Genomic DNA, 22,281 nt, shown 5'->3' with positions numbered 1-22,281 from the left:
CTGAGGGGGCGCTTCCTTGGTTCTTTTCGGATTTAACTCGCACGTTTCATTGTAAAAGTAGCTATCGTATGATATTGGGCCGCTCTTGTAAGTGTCCCTGGCTAGTAATTGATAGCTAGTGCGTTTACGAGGTGAAGCTCCCAAGTCTATGTATGCTGTAGACTGTCAACTCAGGCTATTATTACTCTAAGTATTAAAAGTCGATTAGAGAGTAGACTAGACTTTATGCCCATGCCCTCAAGTACTTGTAAAGCGCGCTAATGTCACCCAGCCAAGGAAGCGACAGTCCCTGAGAAATACACTTAAACCGACCTTGGTTTCTGCCACGGTCCACATACTCAAGTCGATGGCTTCAGAGAATCTTCAGTCGCAGAAGGCTTTCTTCTCTTCAGTTACGCCCCTTTCTCAGGTTGTCATCGAACAAAACTGGATCACCTTGTTCTCCAAGGTTGACGAAGTTATTCGGGGCACTTTTCTCGTTAGGGGATACTTCACGCTCTTGTGCATTCTTTGCTGGATGGTTGTGAACACGTTTGCCAGCATTGTTTTTGTGGAAAACTTTGACAGGAGCACCACTTTTCTGCTCATGTTCACTGTAGCCAACATCATTGATATTGCTGAGAAGTGTCCTTTCGCGCGCTAGCTTTCTTTTTGAGAAGTCTAGCTTTCCCAAGGCCCCAGTCAGGCCGTCTGTGCTGTCAGAAACACTAGGCTGCTTTCCTGTAATCCATGGGTGCTCTAAGCATTCATCCACCGTAATTCGGTCGTCAACGTTAACTGTGAGCATTCGGTCTATCAGATCCAATGCCAGATCACCCACAGTGTCCCAATACGGAGACGGATAGTCGAAGCTCCCTTGTTGTATTTGCTGTGCTAAAGTGTACGGGTGCTCAGGTGTGTATAATTCGTCAGAGAATGGGGGAAAACCGCAAAGGCATATGTATAAGACGACTCCGAGAGACCAGACATCCACAGCCTTTGTGTATTTCCGATAGCGCCGCTCCTGTAGTATTTCTGGCGCGACATCTACAGAATCAGTATTGATTATCTGGCTTTCGAGCGGATTAGAAGACTCACAGGTTGGTGTGCCGCATCTTACCAAATATAATCGTTAGCACAAAAACCAAGAATATATGGGAGTACATGCCATACAGTGTGGTAGTAAACGAGTCTTCACCGATAATCTTGGCTAACCCAAAATCACCAAGTTTCACGGTCAACTCTTTGTCTGCGACCAGAATGTTTTCAGGTTTAATGTCACGATGAATGATACCTCGATCGTGCTAACACACGGCTTCAGTCGCTACTATCGAAAAATAATGGGCATGGAGGTGGTAGAACATACCAAATACTTCAGCCCCTCAAACAATTGGATAAAGATGCAACGAGTCTCACTTTCAGAGAATTTCTGCCGGCTGATAATCAAGTTGAACAATTCGCCTTCTGGAGCGAGTTCCAGGACAAGATAAACGCCGTCGCTTTCATCGAATGTATCTCTGAGGCAAAGCAGATTCGGATGACTGACGCCCTTCAAGATACCGATTTCCTGATGGAGAACCTCGTTCTGGGAGCGCTGCGAGTCACCAGAACGTTTCTCAAAAACTTTCACGGCATACTGAGCCCCCGTAGACCGTTCTACGCAAAGGTAGACTGTGGCGAAATGGCCTTTCCCAAGCTGTTGCAGAAGCCTATATTGTTGGCGGAAACGATTGGTGTCTCGTGTCCGAGGATATCTGAAAACAAAACGTGCTTCATCTAGGATGGTGACCTCATCGCCATCTTCAAGTTCACGGTGTTTATTTTGGCCCACCATTGCATCATTGACAAAAGTACCATTAGTGGAGAGATCCTGGAGAAAGGCAACGGCATCGCCTTTCCTATTTTCGGAAAATACCAAAGCATGTCGATTCGACACAGTAGGAATGTTTATCACCAGGTCTGGTAAGCTTCGTTAATTGTTTGTAAGACAACATGATCTGGATACCTACCGCATTCAGGATGTCGGCCTATTAGGTAGCCGCTAGGTGAATTCTTTTGTTTACTAACGGAACCCGCACTCGTTTTCTTGGGGTTGGTCGTAGATGCTGCGGATTTGCGCTCCTCGCATCCTCCGCGTTTCCTCAGTACCAGAGGACGGCGGACCTTATCATCAAGCGGAAGAAGGTATCCCCAGACTCCCTCTGCAGCTTCGTCTTCGACTTCATCGGCAAATGCTCTAGGGGGGTAAACGAATTGAGAAAGGGCTTGTGTATCGCTAGGAGGTGATGAACTATCTTGAGGGAGTTCCGAATCTGAAGGTGTCCGCCGATGTAATTTCCGGCCAGGCTCATCTGGTGTAGCAGTCGTCTCCTTTTCGATGTCTGTGGCAGTTGAATCTTGTTGTGTCATGGGTGTAGGCAAATAGGACTGATCGTCTAAAGCCTGTGCTTTGCTTTGGGGATTGTTCCTCTCGGAGCGTCGTGGCTTTTTAAGGTCTTGTGAATCATTATCGGCGGAGGCCTAGATGTTTACGCCATCGTCAGTCCAATTAGTCACAAGGGAATTGATGGTAATAACATACTCTGCCACGCTTGAGGGAGCTTTTTTCGTTCTGTGGTGCCATTTTATTGCCTATTCACATCCTGGCAAGTACCAATAGTCACAAAATCAGCTTGGCTTGCACGGCCCAAAAGTCAAATAAGGCATAGCAACCAGAGTAATAGCACTGCAGATATCGCCAGGTCTCTCCTATGCTTTGAAGCTAGGGGAGAAATGCTCAAGTGGAGAAGTCAAGAGGGTATGTATGAACACTGGAGAAAATACGGGCGAGCAAATCAAAGGGGCAGCAAGAGAACCGAAAAAGTAATTTCACTGGAAAACCTAGATTTGGCTAATGCAAAGAGATAGATAGAGCGATCTAATGTAGAACAAATCAAGGTTGCAGTGTACATAGAAGTAGGTCACAAACAACCTTGAGCGCGTGGTACCTCAGCTCCCGGTATGGGTACGGCTTAAGTCGTCATTTATCATAAATACTGTCACCGCTTTCGACCCAGCACCCCTCACATTGTATAGATACGTGTGAGATTAAATCGGAGATGAAGGATATGTATACTCATAGACAATTTACTTAGCTGAAAATTTCTGCCTCCCAAATGGACTTTAGCATTCTTGACTCAGCCTACAGGTTCAAAACGCCTGATACTTGAATACTGTAGCACACGTACTTTGTAGTTGGTTCTGAAGTTGACTCCAATGTCATCAATTAAATAACGAATGGAGTAATACCAGCTCTGACATTGAGCGACTTTTGGTCGCTAATTATATTGGGTACCATTTAAGATCATGTCGCGATTGATGGGTGTGTAAACTATTATATATGGTATACATAAAAGCTTACACAGTAGAGAGACTGCAGGATTTGAGTGGAGATGATAGTATACTATCATCAACCAAACACTGCATAGGAGCATAACTCACTATGTAAGTGAAGACGGATAGAACTCTGCATGAAATCCTTATTGGTCGTTGAAGTCTCTGGAGGAAGCATTGAGCTCCTTAAAGAGACGCCTTCTCCAGAGAAAGCTAAACAGTCAATGTTCATGAGTGCAACACAGAAGCGTTGAGGCCCACGTGTCTGCCGTACCGAGGTTCTCCGGGAGGGAACCAGCTCCCCGTACTCCGCGGGACGCTAACACTTAATCTCCTATCAAGGGGCTCCCCCTTGCTACCTTTGGCAATTGACATTAGTGCTCTGGAAAACAACAGTTTATTCGTCACCACACGCACTTAAAGCCGATTAACGCTAACTAGCCGCATTAATCTGGAACTATGGATGGGTAGGCTAGCTGCAAGTCTAATGGTTAAGTTTTGTGCTGATAGGATCCGTAGCCCCTCGACTATCAGAGCTTCGGCTTTGAATAGGCTTGCGGCATTAGCAGTCAAGGGACCAGAATGCGGCAGCGATTCAGACATCGCACGACTCGCCCAGCAGTCACTATGCCCCGCACACCCGTCGAACGATACCCTTAACGGTATCTTGCAAGCCCAAGCTCCTACATCGCGGGTGCCTATGGTTCGTTAGCTCCTTTTCTCTGCTTCGTAGGTGGCTTCTAGACTGACCTCCTCAGGATATGAAAGAGCTAGACGTGCTGGTTGCTCTATGTAAAGCGTCTCCTTCCGTGACCAATATCGAGCATGCTTCGAGACTGGTATCACTTTTGTCACAATACCTTCCCGAATCGCATAGCCAACTTTTCCGCCCTTCACCCTTTCTTCACAATGTGAAACCTTCGCCCTGGGAGAGCCTGACTCATAATCTCACGTTGGCTCTGCTCTCACTGGGTTCTAGCCATCCACAGCTGCGTAGTATCGTGGCCGGTGCTTTCAATGAGTATCTGAGCAATTGTGCCGAAGCTATCAAAGCAGTTGCGCCCCTTCATCACTACCAAGCGGAAGCAAACAGTCGGGATGCCGAACATGAATCAACCAGCGTGCTATCGATATCCGCCTCTCTTGTCGGCTTTCTGGGAGCTTCGGCTGCACTTTCTTCATTCTGGGCTCCAAGCGAGAAGCTTCATTTAGCCAACAACTTGCGGTCCATGCTCTGCGAGCGGTTCTTGGTAGCCGTTGAGACTGCCTCGTCTATTGTGCGGAATGGAAGCATGCCTGGTTATCTGCTCAGGGAGTGGAGAAAATACACTCGCCGTTATGATGCCGATGGCCGTCCTCTAGGGGCTATGTTGCTCCAGGAAGGTTTCATCAGGTTTATCAAGTCATGCGTTACACGTGCGGCCGACATAAATGGCACATCAGGTGTCGAGTTTTCACACGATAGCCTGCCTGAATTAGGCACCGCTACAAGTTCTGACGACACAGAGATCGCTCTTATCGATCGGGTGGCAGCCATCATCGCTGATGAGATCCAGCTCCTAGAAGATGGCTCGGATTATCTGCAACTTGGCTCCCCCTGGAAGCAACGACTTGCTTTTTCCATGAAGGCCCTAGCTCTAGTTGGATACTTGAATTGTATCATTTTGTGTGAAGATACAACGAATAAGGAAGACTTTGTATCATGGCTAGAAGACACACTTATGGATCCGAGACAGATGGCTTATGCCGAATTAGCAACAGCGGTTCTGACAAGCATGGCAGTCGTTTCGCGAGCTTCCATAACGATGGCATCCTCAGGGAGCCGCTCTTTGTTGAGATTCATCGTTGAAGGAGGTGCACCGACCGGTACCACCGGTTCTATTGCAGGCAAATGCCTTGCACATGTTCTTGGTGGTCTATCTCAAGATTCTGTTATTACTACACTCTACTCCCTAGGAAATGTTCTCAGCTCTGGCTCAGGCACCGACAAGTCGTATCAAAGCCACATGCTTGGGGATAGTTCCGCCCATGGAAATACACCTCTCGCATTTCCTACCACCAGAACTGGCAGTGTGGTTTCGTTTTCAGGTGATGACGAATCAAATAATCTTTCGTACAAAAATGTCGTCCGAGCTATTGTACAGATCGCAGCCAGCTGCAATGATGAGAAAATAAGCGCTTTGGCACAGTCCATGTTGCTACAGAAGATTGGGAAGGTGAATGCTACTATTGACGCTTTTATCATTACGGAAACAGCTACTATATCATTGAGTACCGGGCAAGCCGAGTTTCAGCTCCTGCTCAAGTTCTATGATCGAGCATACCGTGATGGCATGGCCAGGGGCTACAACAGTGTTACTGATGCTGTTAAGAGTGCATTGGCATATCTCTCTATCACGTTGAAAAGAGACTCGCCACTATACGGTGTATATCTGGTTCATCTGCTGGAGAATGTCGTAAACAAGGGCGATGCTACCAATCTCGAAAATGAGAGGCAGAAGGAGCTTGCTCTTGCAGCCGACGAAATCGGTCCTCTTCTAAGGCCCTTGGCTTTGCTCGTGTCGTCAGACCAGAAACAGCAGGATAGTGCAGATACTATCACATACTACGATCAGGATGTGTCTGCTCTATTCCGGGATGCATGGTTCAATATCGCAGTACATGGGATATCCATGCATTCAGCTGTTGGTCAAAGCCATTTTGAGGAGCTGCGCTTACTTGCCAAGCACTCTCCTCCCCTTGTCTCCGAAGATCGTATGGAGGCAACGGAAAGCGACGTTGAGTTGAACACAATCCTTAGGCGAGGAATGGGCTCACAACGTTTGCAAGAGCAGAAGCGAACTCTCCTTGCTGAACTCCCTGGCCACGAGGCCGAAACAAAGCGATTAAGCTATCCGCAAGTAGTTTTCCTCAACGCTACGATCTTGGTCGAAAAGTTTCGTGCGCTGTCCGGCAAATGTACTGGGTTCCTTGATTACTTCCGCGACCCGGCCATAGCTACTACAGAAATGACCAGCTGTATGAGTGCGATCGCAGAGAAGGTAGTGGCCAGTTACCTTTCGCTGACGATGTCCGGGAAATCCGAAGGCTTCTCTGTTGCTTATCTATCAAGAGAACTAGCCGGTTTCTTTATCGCTTGCAGTCATCGTGTTGAAAGGGTACAGAACGTCGCTGTACTCTGTGCTAACAAGATTATAAACGAATGTCCATCGGCTCTGTGTGAGAAGCACTCCCTTTTCGCTTTGCTCGAGCTTCTGACCGTCATGTGGCGCTCATGTCTAGAAGGAGAACTCGATGAGTTTGAATGGAATCCGTCATTCACTTCACCCACAGGGTTGGTCAAAGCCGATCTACCCGACAACTATAACTTCAGGAAAAGAACGTTAGATGTTCTGCTTGAACGATCTAAAACATGGGTAGCGGCGGCTATGGATATTGCACCCTTGGATGTAAAAGGCCTGCTCCAGGTATGACATTCTGCTATCTAAGTCTCCGAAAAGCGACTGACCCACCTTGTCAAGACATACCTATCTCTTTCGGACGACCATGCTGGATATGGCAACATCCTGTTGGGGCGCTCTTTCGCGCTTGAGATGGGATCGCTTATCCCGAGCAGTGATCAACGTCTTGGTAGGACAACACTTCGGTCTTGACTCAGCTACTGTTTTTCTAATGTCCCCATTTTCTTCCAGGTTCAATGGACAGCCACGGCCTAAGCAAGATAAATGTCGCTTCCGACTTCATTTCTCAGTATTCCACTCGTCAGAACTATAGAACTTTGTATGCACAAAGTGTCAGTGGCCCAACGCAGGGACCCAATGGGCTTGGTGGTGGGTAATATCTCAATTTGTGAACGTTCAAGGTGCTAATATGGGATAATCAGCTCATAATCTGCTTTCCGGGTCTTTGCTATCTGCAAATAAAGTCATGGAGGATACGCTGTATCAACTCAACGCACGATTGAAGTCAGGAGAAGTTGTCCCTACCGTCGCCGTTCGTGATGTGCTACGGCAAGCTGCGGGCCTCCTGTGCAGTGATAATGACCCTTCTTCTTTCATTGCTCAGTACTTGGTTCAGATACCTTTTGAGATATTCTCGAAGGAGTCGATGGACATTGGTATACCCCTCTGGCTCGGAGTTATGCATGAGAATCCGAGAGTGGAGTCCAAAATCTTGGTAGAAGTTATTGGATCCTGGGAAAAATCGATTCAGCGCCGAAAGGGGCTGTTTGACTTAAACTGCAAGTAAGTAAAGATCGTCTACTAGCACTTTCTGATTCAATGCTTATTCAAGGGTACATAGCTACGTTGATCCAATGTTCAGCAAGATCGAGCTGCTCCCCAGCGACAAAGCTCTGATGGCGAAGAATCAACAAAAATCCCAAGGTATCCTGACACCACATTTCCAGCTTCTGCAGTTCTTCGAAAGTCATTTTGCTGCTGTTCGGCTTGCAAACTTTCAGGTCAAGTCACTTTTCGGCCGTTTTGTTGATAAAACAAGTGTGGGACTATTGCAGGCCAGTGGTCACCCCCTGGCCAGGGAACTACATTTTCGTATTGTCTTGTTTGGACTACGGGTATTGAAGGACTCCCGGTTACCAGACCGAAATCTTGAGTGGAAGCTCAAGGACCAGATTTTGTCCGCCGCTTTGACTTGGTTTAGACACCCACCGAGGTACGTTCCATCTGGTCACTACTTTTGAATATTCACACTAAGTTCACTCATGTGTAGGTGGTCGTTCGGTGGCAATCGTTTACAGATCAAGGCCGAGGACAGGATCCTAGGAGACGTTTCCTCCGCTCTAGCAGATGTCGCTGGAGTTACTGGTCACAGTCGCAGCTCTTCTAGGACGCTTCAAGCAAGACAGGAGCTTCTCCAGATCCTTCTGGAGGACGAAAGGTCACGCCTGAGGGTTTGGCTTTACCCCTTGGAACCAGACCGGAAACATAATATGGCACAGTCATCTGCAGTCAGAGTGTTTACGGAGGTATGTTATCCTGTCAACGAGCATACTGCTTGATGCCCGTGATAAACATAATTGCATCTAACACCTCGTCCAGGATGCAACCAATCTACTACGTCTAGCGTGGTCCGAAGCCCCAGCGTTGGCCATACATCTTTCTACCCGCTTCCCGTCTACAAAGTTAAAGAACGACATCCGGTGGTTGCTGCTCAACTTTCCGGACAAGGCTATTGATGAGCCAAGTGCCCTTGAAGTCCTTTTTGGGTCTGCTCTTCCTGCCGACGTTCATAGCCAGCTGAAGGTATGTCAATCGTCGCTTACGTTTTATGATTCTGGACTGATGAGGATAGTTCCTCCTATACTGGGCCCCTGTCAACCCTGCCGAAGCCCTGACTTACTTTCTACCCACCTATGGAAACCATCCCTTCATACTGCAGTATGCGATGAAAGCCCTAGAAAGTCATTCAGTCGATGTTCGTTTCTACTTTGTGCCACAACTGGTCCAAGCTTTACGATATGATGCACTGGGCTACGTAGAAAGATATATCATGGAGACAGCGAAGTTGTCTCAGCTGTTTGCGCACCAAGTCATATGGAATATGAAAGCCAATTCCTACAAAGATGAGGATTCTCAGATTGTGAGTACGACTGATGTTATCTGTCAATGAACTTATTAACGAGTAACATTAGCCGGACCCTCTCAAACCAACACTGGACAAATTCATGGATGCTTTGATCTCAAGCTTCACAGATGAGGAGCGTGAGTTTTATGAGAAAGAATTCTCCTTTTTCAATGAAATTACGGGCATTTCCGGAAAGCTTCGACCCTACATCAAAAGAAGCAAGGCAGAGAAAAAGGAGAAGATTGAAGAGGAACTTCGTAAGATCAAGGTGGAAGTCGGTGTATACCTTCCGAGCAATCCCGACGGTGTTGTTGTGGGAATCGATCGCAAATCCGGCAAACCTCTCCAGAGCCACGCAAAGGCGCCCTATATGGCGACGTTCAGAATTCAGAAAACCAGGGCACGGTCAGAAGATGACAAAATCACTCAAAATACTGGTGATACACGACCTTCAAATGGGGATCAAGAAACCTATGAAGTATGGCAGTCAGCCATTTTCAAAGTTGGTGATGATTGCCGTCAAGACATGTTAGCTTTGCAAATGATTGCTGCTTTCAGGGGTATATTCGCTAGTGTTGGCCTTGATGTTTGGGTGTTCCCATATCGAGTTACTTCAACGGCCCCCGGTTGTGGCGTTATTGATGTGCTTCCCAATTCGATCTCTCGGGATATGTTGGGTCGCGAGGCAGTCAATGGCCTGTATGACTACTTTATCTCCAAGTATGGAGGGGAGGAATCTATACGATTCCAGGAAGCACGCACCAATTTTGTCAAGAGCATGGCTGCTTATTCTGTCATCTCCTATCTCCTACAGTTCAAAGATCGGCATAACGGGAACATCATGGTTGACGACGCTGGCCACATCATCCATATTGATTTCGGGTTCTGTTTCGATATCGCACCGGGAGGTGTACGATTTGAGCGTGCCCCCTTCAAGTTGACATCCGAGATGGTTGCGGTGATGAGCGGTACTCACCATGCACACACCCATCCAGGTAGCGGCTCGGGTAGTGGGCTCGGTCTCCCCGGTGGTGGTTCTCATAGCCCTACTAGCACGCAGCCTTACAAGTGGTTTGAGTCACTGGTTGTGAAGGCATTCCTTGCCTCGCGTCCGTACAGTTCTAAGCTGTCCCACATCGTGTCACTGATGCTTGACAGCGGTCTTCCCTGCTTCAAGCCGGATACGTTGAAGAACTTCCGCGATCGATTTGTACTCGACAAAACCGAGAGGGAAGCAGCTGAATACATGCGTGAGCTCGTCCGCAAGTCGTACATGAGCGTTTCGACAAAGGGATATGACCAATTCCAGCTTTTAACCAATGGCATTCCCTATTAGACCTCATAAGCTCTTTCTATCCGGGGAACGCAGCGGGTGTGAGGTCCTGCTACAGACTCCATTTTCCCCCTCGTTTCGTTTGGCTCTCACGCTGCTCTTGGGGTATCCGCTATTTGTGAAGTCAAAGTCGATCATTCAACTCTGTTTCAATGCCACCATTCATTCTCATTGCAGTTACTTTCTTGCTCAGATAAGAACAAAGTGATGTCCAGTCAAAGCCTTAGATAAACCCGCGCCCCTTATTCTTATCACTTTGTGTGGTGCTTTCAGATGAAGGGCAGAGCCCGAGTTGTGGCTCATCGTGTTCGCGGATGTCGAAAACAATGGCTCTCACCCACTCACTTAATGCTCTATAGAAAACATTCCAATTACTTTAATTTTTACTTGCGAGTAGTAATTAGCTTGGGCCTAAAGAACTTATATAATGCCGTCTGGCACATATTAAACAATTCTCTCGTAGTAATCCTCAGTCCCGTAGGTGTGGCAGTCGAATGCAGTCGAATGTTTGCATAGTGTACATACACTTACCATCTTACCTGCTACCTATACATCCAAAGTATACTACATGATCAACTCGAACTTTGCATTCTACCAGAAATACTGTAAATCAACGTCAGGGAACGATTCACTATATATAGCCAATCAAACACTTGACAAAATCCTCTTCCTGCCTGTCTTCCTTCCCACTAATGTGGTTTTCACGTGCACTCTTTATGACATTCTTCCCGGCCTTTTCACTTGGGGAATGTGGACAGTAGTACTGTAGTAGCCACGGATCTGACCTGGACACCTGAAGGGCCGACAAGATATATATATATATATATGTAGTATTAGTATAGTAACGGACAGATGATACCACTGGGCAGCCTAAACAACCGAGTGATCGTGCATCAACCATGTATTTATGTATGTATGTATGTATGCACCACGGACTACTTCCCTGAGGTCATGCAATACTTAAAAGAAGTTCACGGTATTTTCTGTGCTATTAGATTCTTTTTTTACATTGTTCACGTGGAAGAAGAACTCCTACTACAATGGAGTAAGAAAGAAAAAAGAAACAAAAAGATATTCTTGTGTCCCCAGGGAGGATCGAACTCCCGGCCTTGGGATTTCCTGAAGGTTATGGCCTTCAAGTCATACTTGTTCGTATGAGACCCACGTGATAACCACTACACCATGGAGACATGTGCTGGTGACATCCTGGCAAAAATAGTGCATTATAAGCCAGTACTCCCGATGTGATAACAAAAGATGGAATTAGATAACCGAATATATAAGTGCAGCTGTCTTACTACGGAGCAGACGTGAGAATTTGCCTATACACACCGCTATCAACCAAATAGTATCATATACTGTTTTTTATACTTCGGACACATAAGCTCCTGTTCGATATTCAGATGCTCCCAGAAAATAAATCAGCGTTCATTCGAAATAACGGGCAGTATCACATTGTAGGCAATTTGAGGGACCCAAGGATAAGAACCATAACTGGGTCTGACCAGCAGGCTCCGGAGTAAATCAAATCATAGATGAAGATTATATCACGAGCTAGTCCGCACGTGTACGGAATGACGGAAAGTGATGCAGAAACAAAGAAATTCATAAAAAGGTGCGTGCTAAAGGAAACGTTCGTCAAAGTTGTAGATCATGTCAATATCCATGCGACAGTAGGAAAATCTTTCCTCTGAGTGTCTGAGCAATCCATAAGACAGCCGCCGTGATTGGAGCTGCCCGAATGAATCCTTTCGTTTCTCTCTCTCCTCTCTCTTTCTTCCCCCTTCCCCCGTCGATCTCCTAGGTATCTGAGGTTCTTTTCTGATTTGGACAAGGAAACTCACGGCTTTTCAGTGCTCTTCCCCGAAAGGGAAGGACAAAAAAAGTACAATGAAATAAAGCATAAATCTGACGCACATAGCGAAGACAACATGGAACAAGGGAAAGAAGGAAAGGGGCGACAAATGAAACACCAGTTAGGCAAAGATGATATAATCAAGAAAACAGCCCTCATCTTTAGTCCATGAAATCACCCCGAAGGATCTTTTCCTGAAAGAAATCAGGCTTATTTTGCTTGGGCTGTTTTGGCATCTCTCGAGCTGGCTGCTCCATTGAGGCAATCGAAGCAGCCCTCTGATGGTGATTCTGGTTGCCCATATTGACTGCATGCTGGTTTTGAGGTGAATTAGGCGATACAACGCCCAAAGACGGCGCTCGCTCGGCCCGAGTCCGCAAGGCCTCAGACCAGTTGAAGCCTTCGCCTACTTGTCGCCAAGACGGGTTAGATCTATCGTTCTGGGGAAAGGCTTTGTATGTACTTGCAACAGTTGAGTTTGTGGGGCTAGGGGCAGAGGGAGGGCTGGCTAACGACGAATTGCGCCGCCCTCCAGCCGCCTGAGATGCAGAAGAGGGATATCTACCATTACCAATGCTTCCTCCACGGGCATCACGCAATGCCTGCGCACCAAAGGAGAGACGTCGAGTGAAAGGAGAGCTAGGGGTGGCATTGGGAGGTCCATTTTCGTTGTCTTCCACCACGGCTTCCTCTGGGTTTGCCGAATTGGATCCCACGGAACTAGAGATACTTCCATGACGGATGTGTCGAGGCCCAAAGGGAGAAGTTTGGGTTGGGGAGCCAGAGAGTCCCAATGTGGTTATCGACAGTCGTCGTCCATGATTCGGCTGACTGCCAGCGACCGTATTGGCCATAGAGCTAGGTGGTGCGCCAGCAGCCCCTTGACTCCCGGATCTCGAAAGATAATCTGAAAAGGAAATCCCGGATGCCAGAGATGCTCGACGCTGGCGCGACGAAGGGGGTGGTACGGAGATGGGAGATGTTGACCGGTCGTTTGACATGATAACAGATATGGGTAGTCGATGGTCCCAGGATATTTATCACAAGCACAAGCACAAGCACAAGCACAAGTATAGAAAAAAAAAGGGTAGATGGACGATGACAGATAGTCAAGTATAAGGCGAGAAACGATAATATCTAGTCTCCCAGACAAGGGTACCACTAGGTGGAATGGGAAATAGATATACCGAGATTAGAGTTACTAAGATGAAGAAGAGTAGACTGAAATTGGAGATATTGATGATGAGCCTTCAAATCAATACCAGACTTATGACGTCAATCGGGTAGCCGCTTCGATAGGGAGAGCAACGGAAGAGGCAGCAGAACAACCCCCATTAAGAAACCTAGATGGGAGATACCGGAAAATGTCAGTCGGAGGGAGATATTCAGCGAAGAACCCAAACTTGGGACCTTCCATGTGGCGGTGGCAATACAATCCAGTGGTAATGGTTGAGGGTGTATCTTAGGAGCAAAAGGAACGGAGAACCAAAAACCAGCGCTTGAGTGCTATGGAACACGGCGCAAGGGAGGAAAGGGATGAAAGTGAAGGGAGGTCCAGACTCAGTGCTAGGAAGGAAACTAAGAAACAAATGATGGATTCACTACCGGTGTATTATGGGCTAAGCCAACTTACTGGAAATATGCAAACACCCAATGCTCCCCAATACCTTGAATTTATATGATGGTAGTGGTTAGGTGGGTAGTAGCTAGAATAGTGAGGAATATATGTATTGGTTCTTCTTTTGAGAATAAGATGATGGAGGGGGAAGATGCGTGAAGGAATGATTCGAAGAGGGGTGGGTAAAGTCAGTAAGCTTTCAAGTAGCCGTGGCTCGTGAAGAAGTGAAGAAGGAGGGGAAAGAGAAGAAAAGAAGAAAGCCAGGCCGTAGCCGGCAGGGATCTTGGGAAGAGCAATCTGACAAACGGTTGGTGATTGAAGGGAGGAGGGGATGAAGAAGAGGAGGAACGGGACGATTCCAGTGGAAAGAAGGGGGAGGAGGGGGAAAAGGGAGAGAGAGAGGGAGAGGGAGAGAGCCTTTAACAACAAGAGAGCACAAGGAAAGGAATGAAAGCTTGGGAAGGTTTTACCCCACAAAACCACCTCGATTGACTCTTGACCGTGGGCCAGAACGGGTCTAGCCTTCTTGGGCAGGGTGCAGCTGAACGGTGAACCAGACAAGACGATCCGGGGTCGATGATTCATGAGTCGTTCCATTCATATAGACCCAGTAATTACAGATCATCTACGAAGTACCTAACTTTTCAACCACTGGTTCGTTCTCTTCACAACTTGACGTTGAAGTAAGAGAAGGAGAAGCCGTAGGTATCTTTTATCAGCGCATCACTCATGAATATTCTTTCCGGTCACAAAAGTACTGTTTTGGCTGTTGTTGAATTTACTCAAAAGTAGGCAAGGGTAGGAAGGATGCGGCATCTCTGGTATGCATGGTATGCCAAAAGTACATACCTTACATAGTACTGTTGTTTCTTATGAATATACCATATAAACCCGGTATGTTACGTACGGGTATTATTTTCTATGCATATTAGTTAGACCTTCGTATGTATGATGATACGGTATTGATTTTCACCTATCCTTTTGCGGAAGCACTACCGAGTACAAACTGCAACTTATAAGGTTTGATATATATATATTGATCTTGTTATGCGCTTATGAAAGCTGTGTTGGGAGCCGTGCCTTTTTATTTCGAGCTAGAAAACATGCCAATACTCATATGCCATGTGTCAAGTCTGTGGGCCTTTTTTTGCTTTTCTTTTGGTCTTTTGCTTATATCCCAGACCATGTCCGTTTTTGTTTTTCTTCTAATGCAGTATAGCTTTCTATATAGATATGGCGTAGATAAGGTACGTGTACTGTCTTATCTCGGCCCCAGTGATTTGAGGAGTTATTCGTATACCTCTGGTGTTTGACCAGTCCTCAGGATGTGTGTTTCCTTATCCGGGAAGCAGAGGGCGTGTGGCCCTAGAGGCAGACATACTCCAGGTGAAGCATGTCCGCTTTCGACACACTCCCAGTGGGATGGGAAGGTCTCTCGGGGCAGTACCAACTTAGGTTGCAACAGTATGGCGCCGGACGATTCGTTTTTCAGCATCCCAAGCCATCTGTTCCTCCCTTCTTCTCACCCTCTGCCCTTTGTTCTTTTCGCTTATGCATCTTCAAGTCTTCCTCGCAGTGGTCACATTCCTTCTTACGTTTTCTTCTGAAGGATATGCAGTGTGTCCTAGTCTTGAGGCTGTGAGTGGAATAACTGCAAAAGTTTCCACCCCACCTCCGGCTCGATCTCCGTACCGTCGCGAGCGATCTTCACTTCTCGATTTGAGTTCCAGGGATTCCGCAACCCTCTGGTACGATGAAACGGAACTCGTGTAGTCGAAAGCCATCGAATTCTGAACGGCTTCCCAATCAATTGTGCCCCCATATCTGTAGCTTCTTCCGACTTTTCGTGAATAACCTTCTCCTTCTCCTTCTCCCTGCTCGCACCGCTCTCATCCTCTGAGGTCTCCGCCTCCCAGAATATGGTCCCCCGCGCACTGTCGTTGATTATTCGTCCGTTAGGCGCAGTGGATGTTGCTGGAGTGGGCGTCACGTCTAGAGCCTCAGGATCAGGGGGGTTGTCCAGTCGCGAGGGCATCTCCATAGCCAAGTTCTCGTCATCTTGTATCGGCGACATCATACGGGCATATCCATAATATTCACCTGACTTATTGGCGGAAAAGATGAGATAGACATCATCAGCATTCTGTTAGATGGTCAGCGATCTATTATTCTCCCCTGTCGACAAGACTTATCTGGTGGGGGCACAGAGCTCACCTCATAAGCCTCGTTTAGCTGCTTCTCATTATGAGTTTGAGTGGCCCAGATACTGTTCTGTCGACTGATTTCAAGGTCATCAACACTTAGGCTTTTGACTATGAAGTATCTGCTAGGGACCCGAGTGTGCGAAAGGCTAGCTTCTGTTGCCTTCTTCTCAGTCACAGCGTCCGATGGCTTGGTTTCTTCATCTTGATATATAGCAGGGGTAGAAGAGCCCATAGATTCGGGATTGGAACTCAGCGAAACAGCCCCTTGGCGTAACCGACATACAAGACGTGCTCCATGGAATCTAGAGTCGTTGAATCTTGACAATGCCGCAGCACAGGCGGCCTCCGTTTTGTAATTGATGAATGCGCAGTTACTCTTAGAGATGAGGAAGACGCTCTCGAGTTCCTTTGTGGCGTTCTGAGAAAAGTAGTCCTTCAGGTCAACAATATTGGTACCGGGAGGAAGATTGCCGACCCACAGTGCATGTCCAGATTGCTTTGGCTTTCGCGGCGGTCCCCTTGGAGCACTTGACGTAGTGGTATTAGATGAATGCGATCCTGAGTCTGGTATACCGAAGTCATGTCAAAAACACATAACTCGCTGCTCGCATGGTCGGGCCCAGACTTACCAGCAGGAAATGTTTGAACGGGGTGGGGCCTCATAGGTGTTGATCCGTCCACGATGGTCTTGGAGACGTCATATTCCAGATCCAGACGCCGTTGCTTATTTTCTTTCCCCAAGCCGGGTGTCAATTTGGTTTTTGGACCCAGTGTATTCCGAGGCTGAACGCGTGGCTGCACTTGCACTGGAGATGATGTAGTCGGAGGACCCGGGCCGTGTCCAAGGGCTGCTGTGTATGTGGTCTGGGTGTAATAGTTTGGACCGTATCCAGATTGGCCAGGTATATGGACATTCATGTGAGCGGCTGAATGGGGCCCCAAAGACTGGTAACCCGCCGCACCGGGAGGCAGAAGAGGGTCCTCGGGTTGCTGCTGAAGATAAGGCGTGTATACCTGATTGAAGGGACCGTTGAAGGCCATATTAGGATTCATTGAAGGCCCCGTAAATGACGGCAATGGCTGCATTGCGTATACAAGGCCGTGAGGGTGAGCTGTCGGAACAAAGGGCTGCTGAATATGATGCTGCTCATATAGGATGGAATGGCTCTGATACCCAGGCAATGCGGATCTCATGTCACGCATGCTAAATGGAGGCGCCCCTCCCCGTGCGGCCTGTGCCATCTGGGCCTGTGATTTGGGATGTTGTTGGTCATTATCCGATCGAGGAGCTTCGCGGGAAGTGGTGATTGTCGACACTGAGCCAGATTTCAGTTCTACCAGAGATCCCACAGAGAAATTATCCCAGGTAAGAAACATACCTGATTGTGGAGGAGGCTCCTCTACTTCATGCGACTTATTGAAGGCCTGTGGTTTGGCTCCGTTCGGACCCCCCTGCGTTGAGTTCGAGAGAGCCGAAGGAGCGTCACCATTGGGATATGTCATGATAGACACAAACAAACGATAAACCCAGCACAGGCACACTCCTCCACATGATTAGTTGAATCATCTTTAATATACCTGGGGGGTTCGGAAGCCTAAAAGGGGGGCTGGCGAGGGACTGGTGCAACAACTTACCTTGCCCCAACCTGTGGGTTCAAGTACGCTCTAAAATTTGCGGGTAATAATTCCGCTGGGGAGCCAAGTGATGTGCCTAGGACATGCAAACACTGGTTAGAGCCTTGACGGTGTCTTAAAGATTGATTACTTCCACAAAAAGTTCAGACGGTGTGCTTTGCAAAGTAAAGGGACGATGAATGCAAATGCCCACAAGCGAGGAAGACTGATAGCCTGAGGCTGCGGTAAGAAGAGACAAGAAGAAGAAGACGAAGAAGAAGAAGAAGACGAAGAAGTAAGAGGGGGGAGAAAAAGCCACAAACAACAAGAAGGATCAATAAGAGGGTGGAAAGGTCCCCGACAACTGGGTCGCGTAAGAAGGCATGGACGAGTGGGATTACTGACTTGTACAAGCAAGAACGTGAGAAAGAAGGACGCGGAATCTACACATGAACCAATAGAACAAAGTGATGTAGGCCAGAGAGGATATGTAGAGTGAAGAAGAGAAACACTTAGACGATTATAAGAGGTTGAGCGAGCACACCAAAACACAAGGGAAGGTCCGCCTGACATCTGAGTGCTAAATCGTCGGGTTCTTTTTGGGGGCAAACAGTGCAGTTGTAGGACTGGGCGAACGAAGACACGGGGCCACTCAGTAAAAGATGCACGCACGAATCGCCGCGCTGCCTTAGGAAAAAAAAGGGTGGAGAACAAATCAAGCGTGGAAAGGATTATAAACGGGACAATTGGGTATCAGAGGCATAAAAAAAAGGGAGGGGCATAGGCGGCTACGCGCACAGAGGCACGGTGCAAAACCACGACCAGGAAATAATATCCATAGGCCAGGGCAAAAATAAGACAGTATAGAAAGATGCACGAGGGGAAACAGATGGTATATAGTAGCAACTTCCAGGCTCTTTTACGCCACAGAGACCAGAAAACGAGCGTCGCGGCGAAGAGGGACGTAGGGCACAAGCACTGTGCCGTAGTGGTCCTTAATCACGCCAAAAGACGATGGGCCACTGCAAATTGGAGGAAATAGGGTGTCTGTCCCTCGAGCGCCTGTGGCAACCACCACAGAAGCCGCGTTCTCCTTCCCCCTGGCAGTTTCAGAGGTATAGGAAAATTGGCAGACATTTGTGACTATTGAGGTGGATTATCCAGGTATTGGTAGGGGAAGGCAATTAATTGCAAAAGGGTGTGTTCTCCCCCATGGGCGTTGAGCCAGGGGGGGTGGGTGAACTTGCAAAGTGAAGGGTGAAGGGAAATGAAACACCAAACAGTCCTGTGGGATCGCAACCGAAGGAAAGGAAAAAGAAACGGAAGAGGAGGGGGACAGATAAAGACGACTATCGCCAAACATACCTTAGGATGTGAACAGGCAGGGAGAGCGATGACAGAAAGACCGTGCCCCCCACGATGATAACAGAAAGAGGAGCACCCTGCAATCAACAGTTGGTGGCTTTGATGTCGGTGACGGGAGGAATAATCACGATAATAATGAATAATCCTTGTGTAGACGCACCGTAGCCAGGCCTGAAGCGGAGACTATGGAGAAGGAGGGCCCTTCAGACCAACCAGGTCAGCAGAGCCCAAGTAGTCCAACGGATCTTCTGACCGTCAGAGCTCGGAAGGGCAGGTCCTTCACAGCCAGGTGGGTAAAGAAGACTATCGGAACGGAAATGAGGGCAATAATGGGCCCCCCTAGGGACGTGTTCGTCAGAACCCAAGCCAAGTCTATATTGGCGACTGGCCGGTGGTGGCGCACAGAGGATCGTGAGACCGTGAAAGCCCAATGATCTGGACTCCTGTCTCTCTGCCTTCCTCCGCCCTTCTCTCTCTTTTCTTTCTTCCCCCCTTTGTGGCTGTGGCTCCCTCCAGCCTAGAGGATATCCACAGTTTAAAAATCGGGGCTGCGATGCGGATCGGGCCTTGCTTCAACGCTTTTAGTTCTTTTCCCATGCAGAGGCCCAATCAACTACCACACACGATCGACAACAAGCTCGATCCCGATCTTTTCCCGGAAATTTCACCCAGACACAGGCAAGAACAAAAATGTGGTTTGCTCGTACCGGGGATCCGGAGGGAAGAGAGGTAGCGAAGAAGGCGCCGATGAAGTCAACTGGCCACCAGAAGAAGAGCCCCTCTCGACCTATTTTATTTATTTTTTTTTCCGCGATTTTCCAAGATGACTGTGGATGCACAAGGAAGACAAGAGTCTAGGGGAAGGTTGAGGATGAAAAAGGTACAATGGAAAAACAGGGGTTGGAAGCACAGGGAAAGATAGGACGGGGAAAATCAATACCACAACCACAACCACAAGAAATAATAATAAGAGTAATAATCATAATAATAACAACAGCAATGATAACAATTGTAGTAATGGCAGTAATCGTAGTGATAGGGGAATCAATAAATGAAAATAGAATAAAACAGACAATTATGGTAATGGAGAGGAGAGCATCCACATGGGCAAAAAGAAAAAAAAATATAAGGAAAAGGAAAGGAAAGGAAAGGAATAAGATGAACAAGATGGAGAGAGAAAGAGAGTATACTCCAATCACACTGAGCGGGAAAGTGGCTCACTTCAGGAAGAAGGCCCGGAAAGGTGGCATGTCCCCCCCCCTCCCCAAAAAAACGACAAAACAGCCACATTCATTGAGAAATGGGGACTGCGTCGTGCTTAGGGTTACTTGGGTTAAGTCAAAAAGGTCATTTGGCAAGAGGGTGAAATGGACGGTCTCGATGGCATCGATGGCTTTTGTGGGAGGCCATGATTGGGTACCGGAATTCTGTCCCCAGCCGGTGGAATCCATGGATCTTCCTCTGACAGTTTAAAAAAGGGATTGCCAGTGATATTGCGAGGACCCAAAGGAGCGTAGCCAACCCGCTTTGGTGGTATGAGTTAGTAGTAGGTAATGTTGTAGTAGTAAATGACACTGCTGGAAGGTGGCAAATTCGAGAGGGTCCTGCATGTACTGGTTCCGAGCGTTTGATGGGCCTTAGCCCGAGGTGCATGCGTGGCAGTGACCATCGGGATTGACAGCTGCAGGAGATTTATAGCTCCAGAGAAGAATTGATCTACAGCGCGACACCACTCGCCAGCATGTGTCTTTTTTAATTTTGTTTGCTTTTCTTTTCTTTTTGCTCCGTGGTTACAGCTGCCCTTAGGTCTGTGTCGACGGCGGTCACTAAAACGACGTACTTAGTAGTACTAGTAGTAGTAGTACGCTGAAGAATCAGGATTTCTTATTGGATGATCGGAGGATCTAGGCAGCGTTAAGAACTTGAGATGCATTAACAATCAACATCATAAGGAAGAGAAACTGGACCGAAGTGGGTGGCGATTGCAGATTTCAGAAAAGCTAGGTAGATAATTTTCCAGGTGGCTTCCTTGAAACATTTACCGAAAAGAGAAGATGGCAATGACGAAAGATAATAATAGATAGAGAGAAACAGAACTTGAATGGAGAAAAGACCAGGTGAGTTTCGGGGGAAGACCGTTCGGGAAAGCGAACATGCAATTGGAAAGGGGAAAGAAGTGGGGAGGAGGGACAGGGAGGGGTGTGCAGTTGGGGGTGGGAAAGAAAAAAAAAGTATGAAAAGTAAAAAAAAGAAAAAGGGAATAAAAGAAAAGGTAAAACGAAACAAAAACCACTGGCCCGTGTGCATACACACTTCTTCAGATTTGTTGCTCTGCTGTGTTTGGGGAGGGGGGCGTGGAAGAATAGTAAGAGAGAAACTTAAGCCACGGCCAGCCCTAAGACCAAATAGACTGGAGGTGGTGGGGAAATAAGAACAAGGCTTTGGTGATACTGCGTACCGTGATTGTCGAAGCTCCAGACGGTGTTCGGAATGGGTCACCCAAATCCCGTCATGGCCCATGGCTCATTGTTATGCGGGATCAAGGATCGGTTCACCTCATAACTAGTCATTCTGAGAGCTGATAGGAAGGAAAAGAGAACAACGGGGAGCGATTGTGGAGGCAAAAGTTGGGATGGGGATTACCTGTGAAGAGAGGGAAAAAAAAAAGAAAATGAAAAAGAAAAAAGAAAAAAGAAAAAAGAAAAAAGAACGAAGTAGAAGAAGTCGGCGTTTGTCTTCATGGACTTTATTTTCTCCTTCTTCTTTTTCTTTTTTCCCCCTTCTAGTACCTCAAAAAAATAGTATATAATAACGGACTCATTGTAATAGTATTGATAATTAATGGATGGTGATAGCGAAAGCTAACCTTAGTACAAAATAGTCTGCCACCTGACCAGGCAAGGGTACTACATTCCCACTAGGGCCCGATCTCCATCCCGCCCAGTGAGCATTACCTCCTACCTACTACTGTGTACAGCGTCAAAACAACCACTCCTGCTGCTCGGCTTTCTGCGGGAGTTGTGGCACGTATGCAGCCCATCCCTTCCCCCCTTTTTCTTTTGGTTGTGGCTGCAGGCCCTGTAGGTTATGAAAGCCTCTATGGGGATGCGATCATCCTGCAGAATTCTTCTGCCTGCATCGTTAACCACAAGATGAAGTAGCTTTGGTCCTCTAAAGTAGTACATGTTAAACTATGAAAGTCCTTCCTTTTCTTTTTTCTTTTTTCCCCTATTTACTCAGACAGAGGGAATTAGAACAAAAGCCACTAGTGCTGTGTAGAAGATACGAATCCAATATAAGTAGTCTCTCAAAAGTAGTAGTGAAAAATCCGGCACTGTTGCCCCTCTATGCAATA

General features: G+C 47.4%; 6 protein-coding genes and 1 non-coding gene across 7 annotated transcripts; 1 reads left to right on the top strand and 6 right to left on the bottom strand.

Moving 5' to 3' along the window:
* Positions 1-388: 388 nt before the first annotated feature.
* BO85DRAFT_362716 (CAMK family serine/threonine-protein kinase) lies at positions 389-2,602 on the bottom strand (the record flags this gene model as incomplete). The annotated part of the gene is made up of 6 exons (XM_025655636.1): positions 389-1,026; positions 1,078-1,094; positions 1,153-1,283; positions 1,346-1,938; positions 1,989-2,499; positions 2,561-2,602. The coding sequence occupies 6 exons, from the start codon at positions 2,600-2,602 to the stop codon at positions 389-391; spliced, it is 1,932 nt and encodes a 643-aa protein (XP_025520355.1).
* A 1,128-nt stretch (positions 2,603-3,730) lies between these two features.
* On the top strand, positions 3,731-10,701 carry stt4 (1-phosphatidylinositol 4-kinase STT4). Its single transcript, XM_025657617.1, has 11 exons — positions 3,731-3,818; positions 3,871-4,054; positions 4,110-6,818; positions 6,873-6,981; positions 7,044-7,181; positions 7,235-7,595; positions 7,654-8,025; positions 8,083-8,338; positions 8,412-8,615; positions 8,665-8,952; positions 9,005-10,701. Exons 1-11 carry the CDS (start codon positions 3,811-3,813, stop codon positions 10,271-10,273), a joined length of 5,898 nt encoding a protein of 1,965 aa, XP_025520354.1. The 5' UTR covers positions 3,731-3,810; the 3' UTR covers positions 10,274-10,701.
* Positions 10,702-11,350: 649 nt separating this feature from the next.
* Positions 11,351-11,460, bottom strand: BO85DRAFT_t30. Its single transcript has one exon. It is a non-coding gene; the product is annotated as a tRNA-Met (tRNA).
* An 826-nt stretch (positions 11,461-12,286) lies between these two features.
* Positions 12,287-13,209, bottom strand: BO85DRAFT_474904 (uncharacterized protein; the record flags this gene model as incomplete). The annotated part of the gene is made up of 1 exon (XM_025662685.1): positions 12,287-13,209. Exon 1 carries the CDS (start codon positions 13,124-13,126, stop codon positions 12,287-12,289), a length of 840 nt encoding a protein of 279 aa, XP_025520353.1. The 5' UTR covers positions 13,127-13,209.
* Positions 13,210-15,367: 2,158 nt separating this feature from the next.
* Positions 15,368-17,450, bottom strand: BO85DRAFT_484431 (putative YT521-B-like splicing factor; the record flags this gene model as incomplete). The annotated part of the gene is made up of 4 exons (XM_025663238.1): positions 15,368-15,886; positions 15,958-16,511; positions 16,577-17,263; positions 17,327-17,450. 4 exons carry the CDS (start codon positions 17,448-17,450, stop codon positions 15,368-15,370), a joined length of 1,884 nt encoding a protein of 627 aa, XP_025520352.1.
* Positions 17,389-18,283, bottom strand: BO85DRAFT_135413 (uncharacterized protein). The gene is made up of 2 exons (XM_025654035.1): positions 17,583-18,283; positions 17,389-17,399 (listed from the first exon to the last, which is right to left on the bottom strand). The coding sequence occupies exon 1, from the start codon at positions 18,132-18,134 to the stop codon at positions 17,709-17,711; it is 426 nt and encodes a 141-aa protein (XP_025520351.1). The 5' UTR covers positions 18,135-18,283; the 3' UTR covers positions 17,389-17,399; positions 17,583-17,708.
* Positions 18,284-20,718: 2,435 nt separating this feature from the next.
* On the bottom strand, positions 20,719-21,577 carry BO85DRAFT_135409 (uncharacterized protein). The gene has a single exon (XM_025654034.1). It carries the CDS (start codon positions 21,444-21,446, stop codon positions 20,859-20,861), a length of 588 nt encoding a protein of 195 aa, XP_025520350.1. The 5' UTR covers positions 21,447-21,577; the 3' UTR covers positions 20,719-20,858.
* Between the last annotated feature and the right edge of the window lie 704 nt (positions 21,578-22,281).

This window comes from Aspergillus piperis (assembly GCF_003184755.1).
Source record: "Aspergillus piperis CBS 112811 unplaced genomic scaffold BO85scaffold_2, whole genome shotgun sequence".
NCBI lineage: Eukaryota > Fungi > Ascomycota > Eurotiomycetes > Eurotiales > Aspergillaceae > Aspergillus > Aspergillus piperis.
Note: the sequence above shows the minus strand (reverse complement) of the source record. Positions and strands in the feature narration are given on the sequence as shown.

Excerpts from the sequence above, each read along its gene's own strand:
- BO85DRAFT_135413 (XM_025654035.1), bottom strand. The coding sequence starts at position 18,134 with ATGTCAGGCGGACCTTCCCTTGTGTTTTGGTGTGCTCGCTCAACCTCT.
- stt4 (XM_025657617.1), top strand. Across the intron at positions 6,819-6,872 it reads ATGTAAAAGGCCTGCTCCAG|ACATACCTATCTCTTTCGGA; the intron begins GTATGACATTCT and ends CACCTTGTCAAG. Across the intron at positions 8,339-8,411 it reads CAGTCAGAGTGTTTACGGAG|GATGCAACCAATCTACTACG; the intron begins GTATGTTATCCT and ends CACCTCGTCCAG.
- BO85DRAFT_135409 (XM_025654034.1), bottom strand. The coding sequence starts at position 21,446 with ATGGGCCATGACGGGATTTGGGTGACCCATTCCGAACACCGTCTGGAG.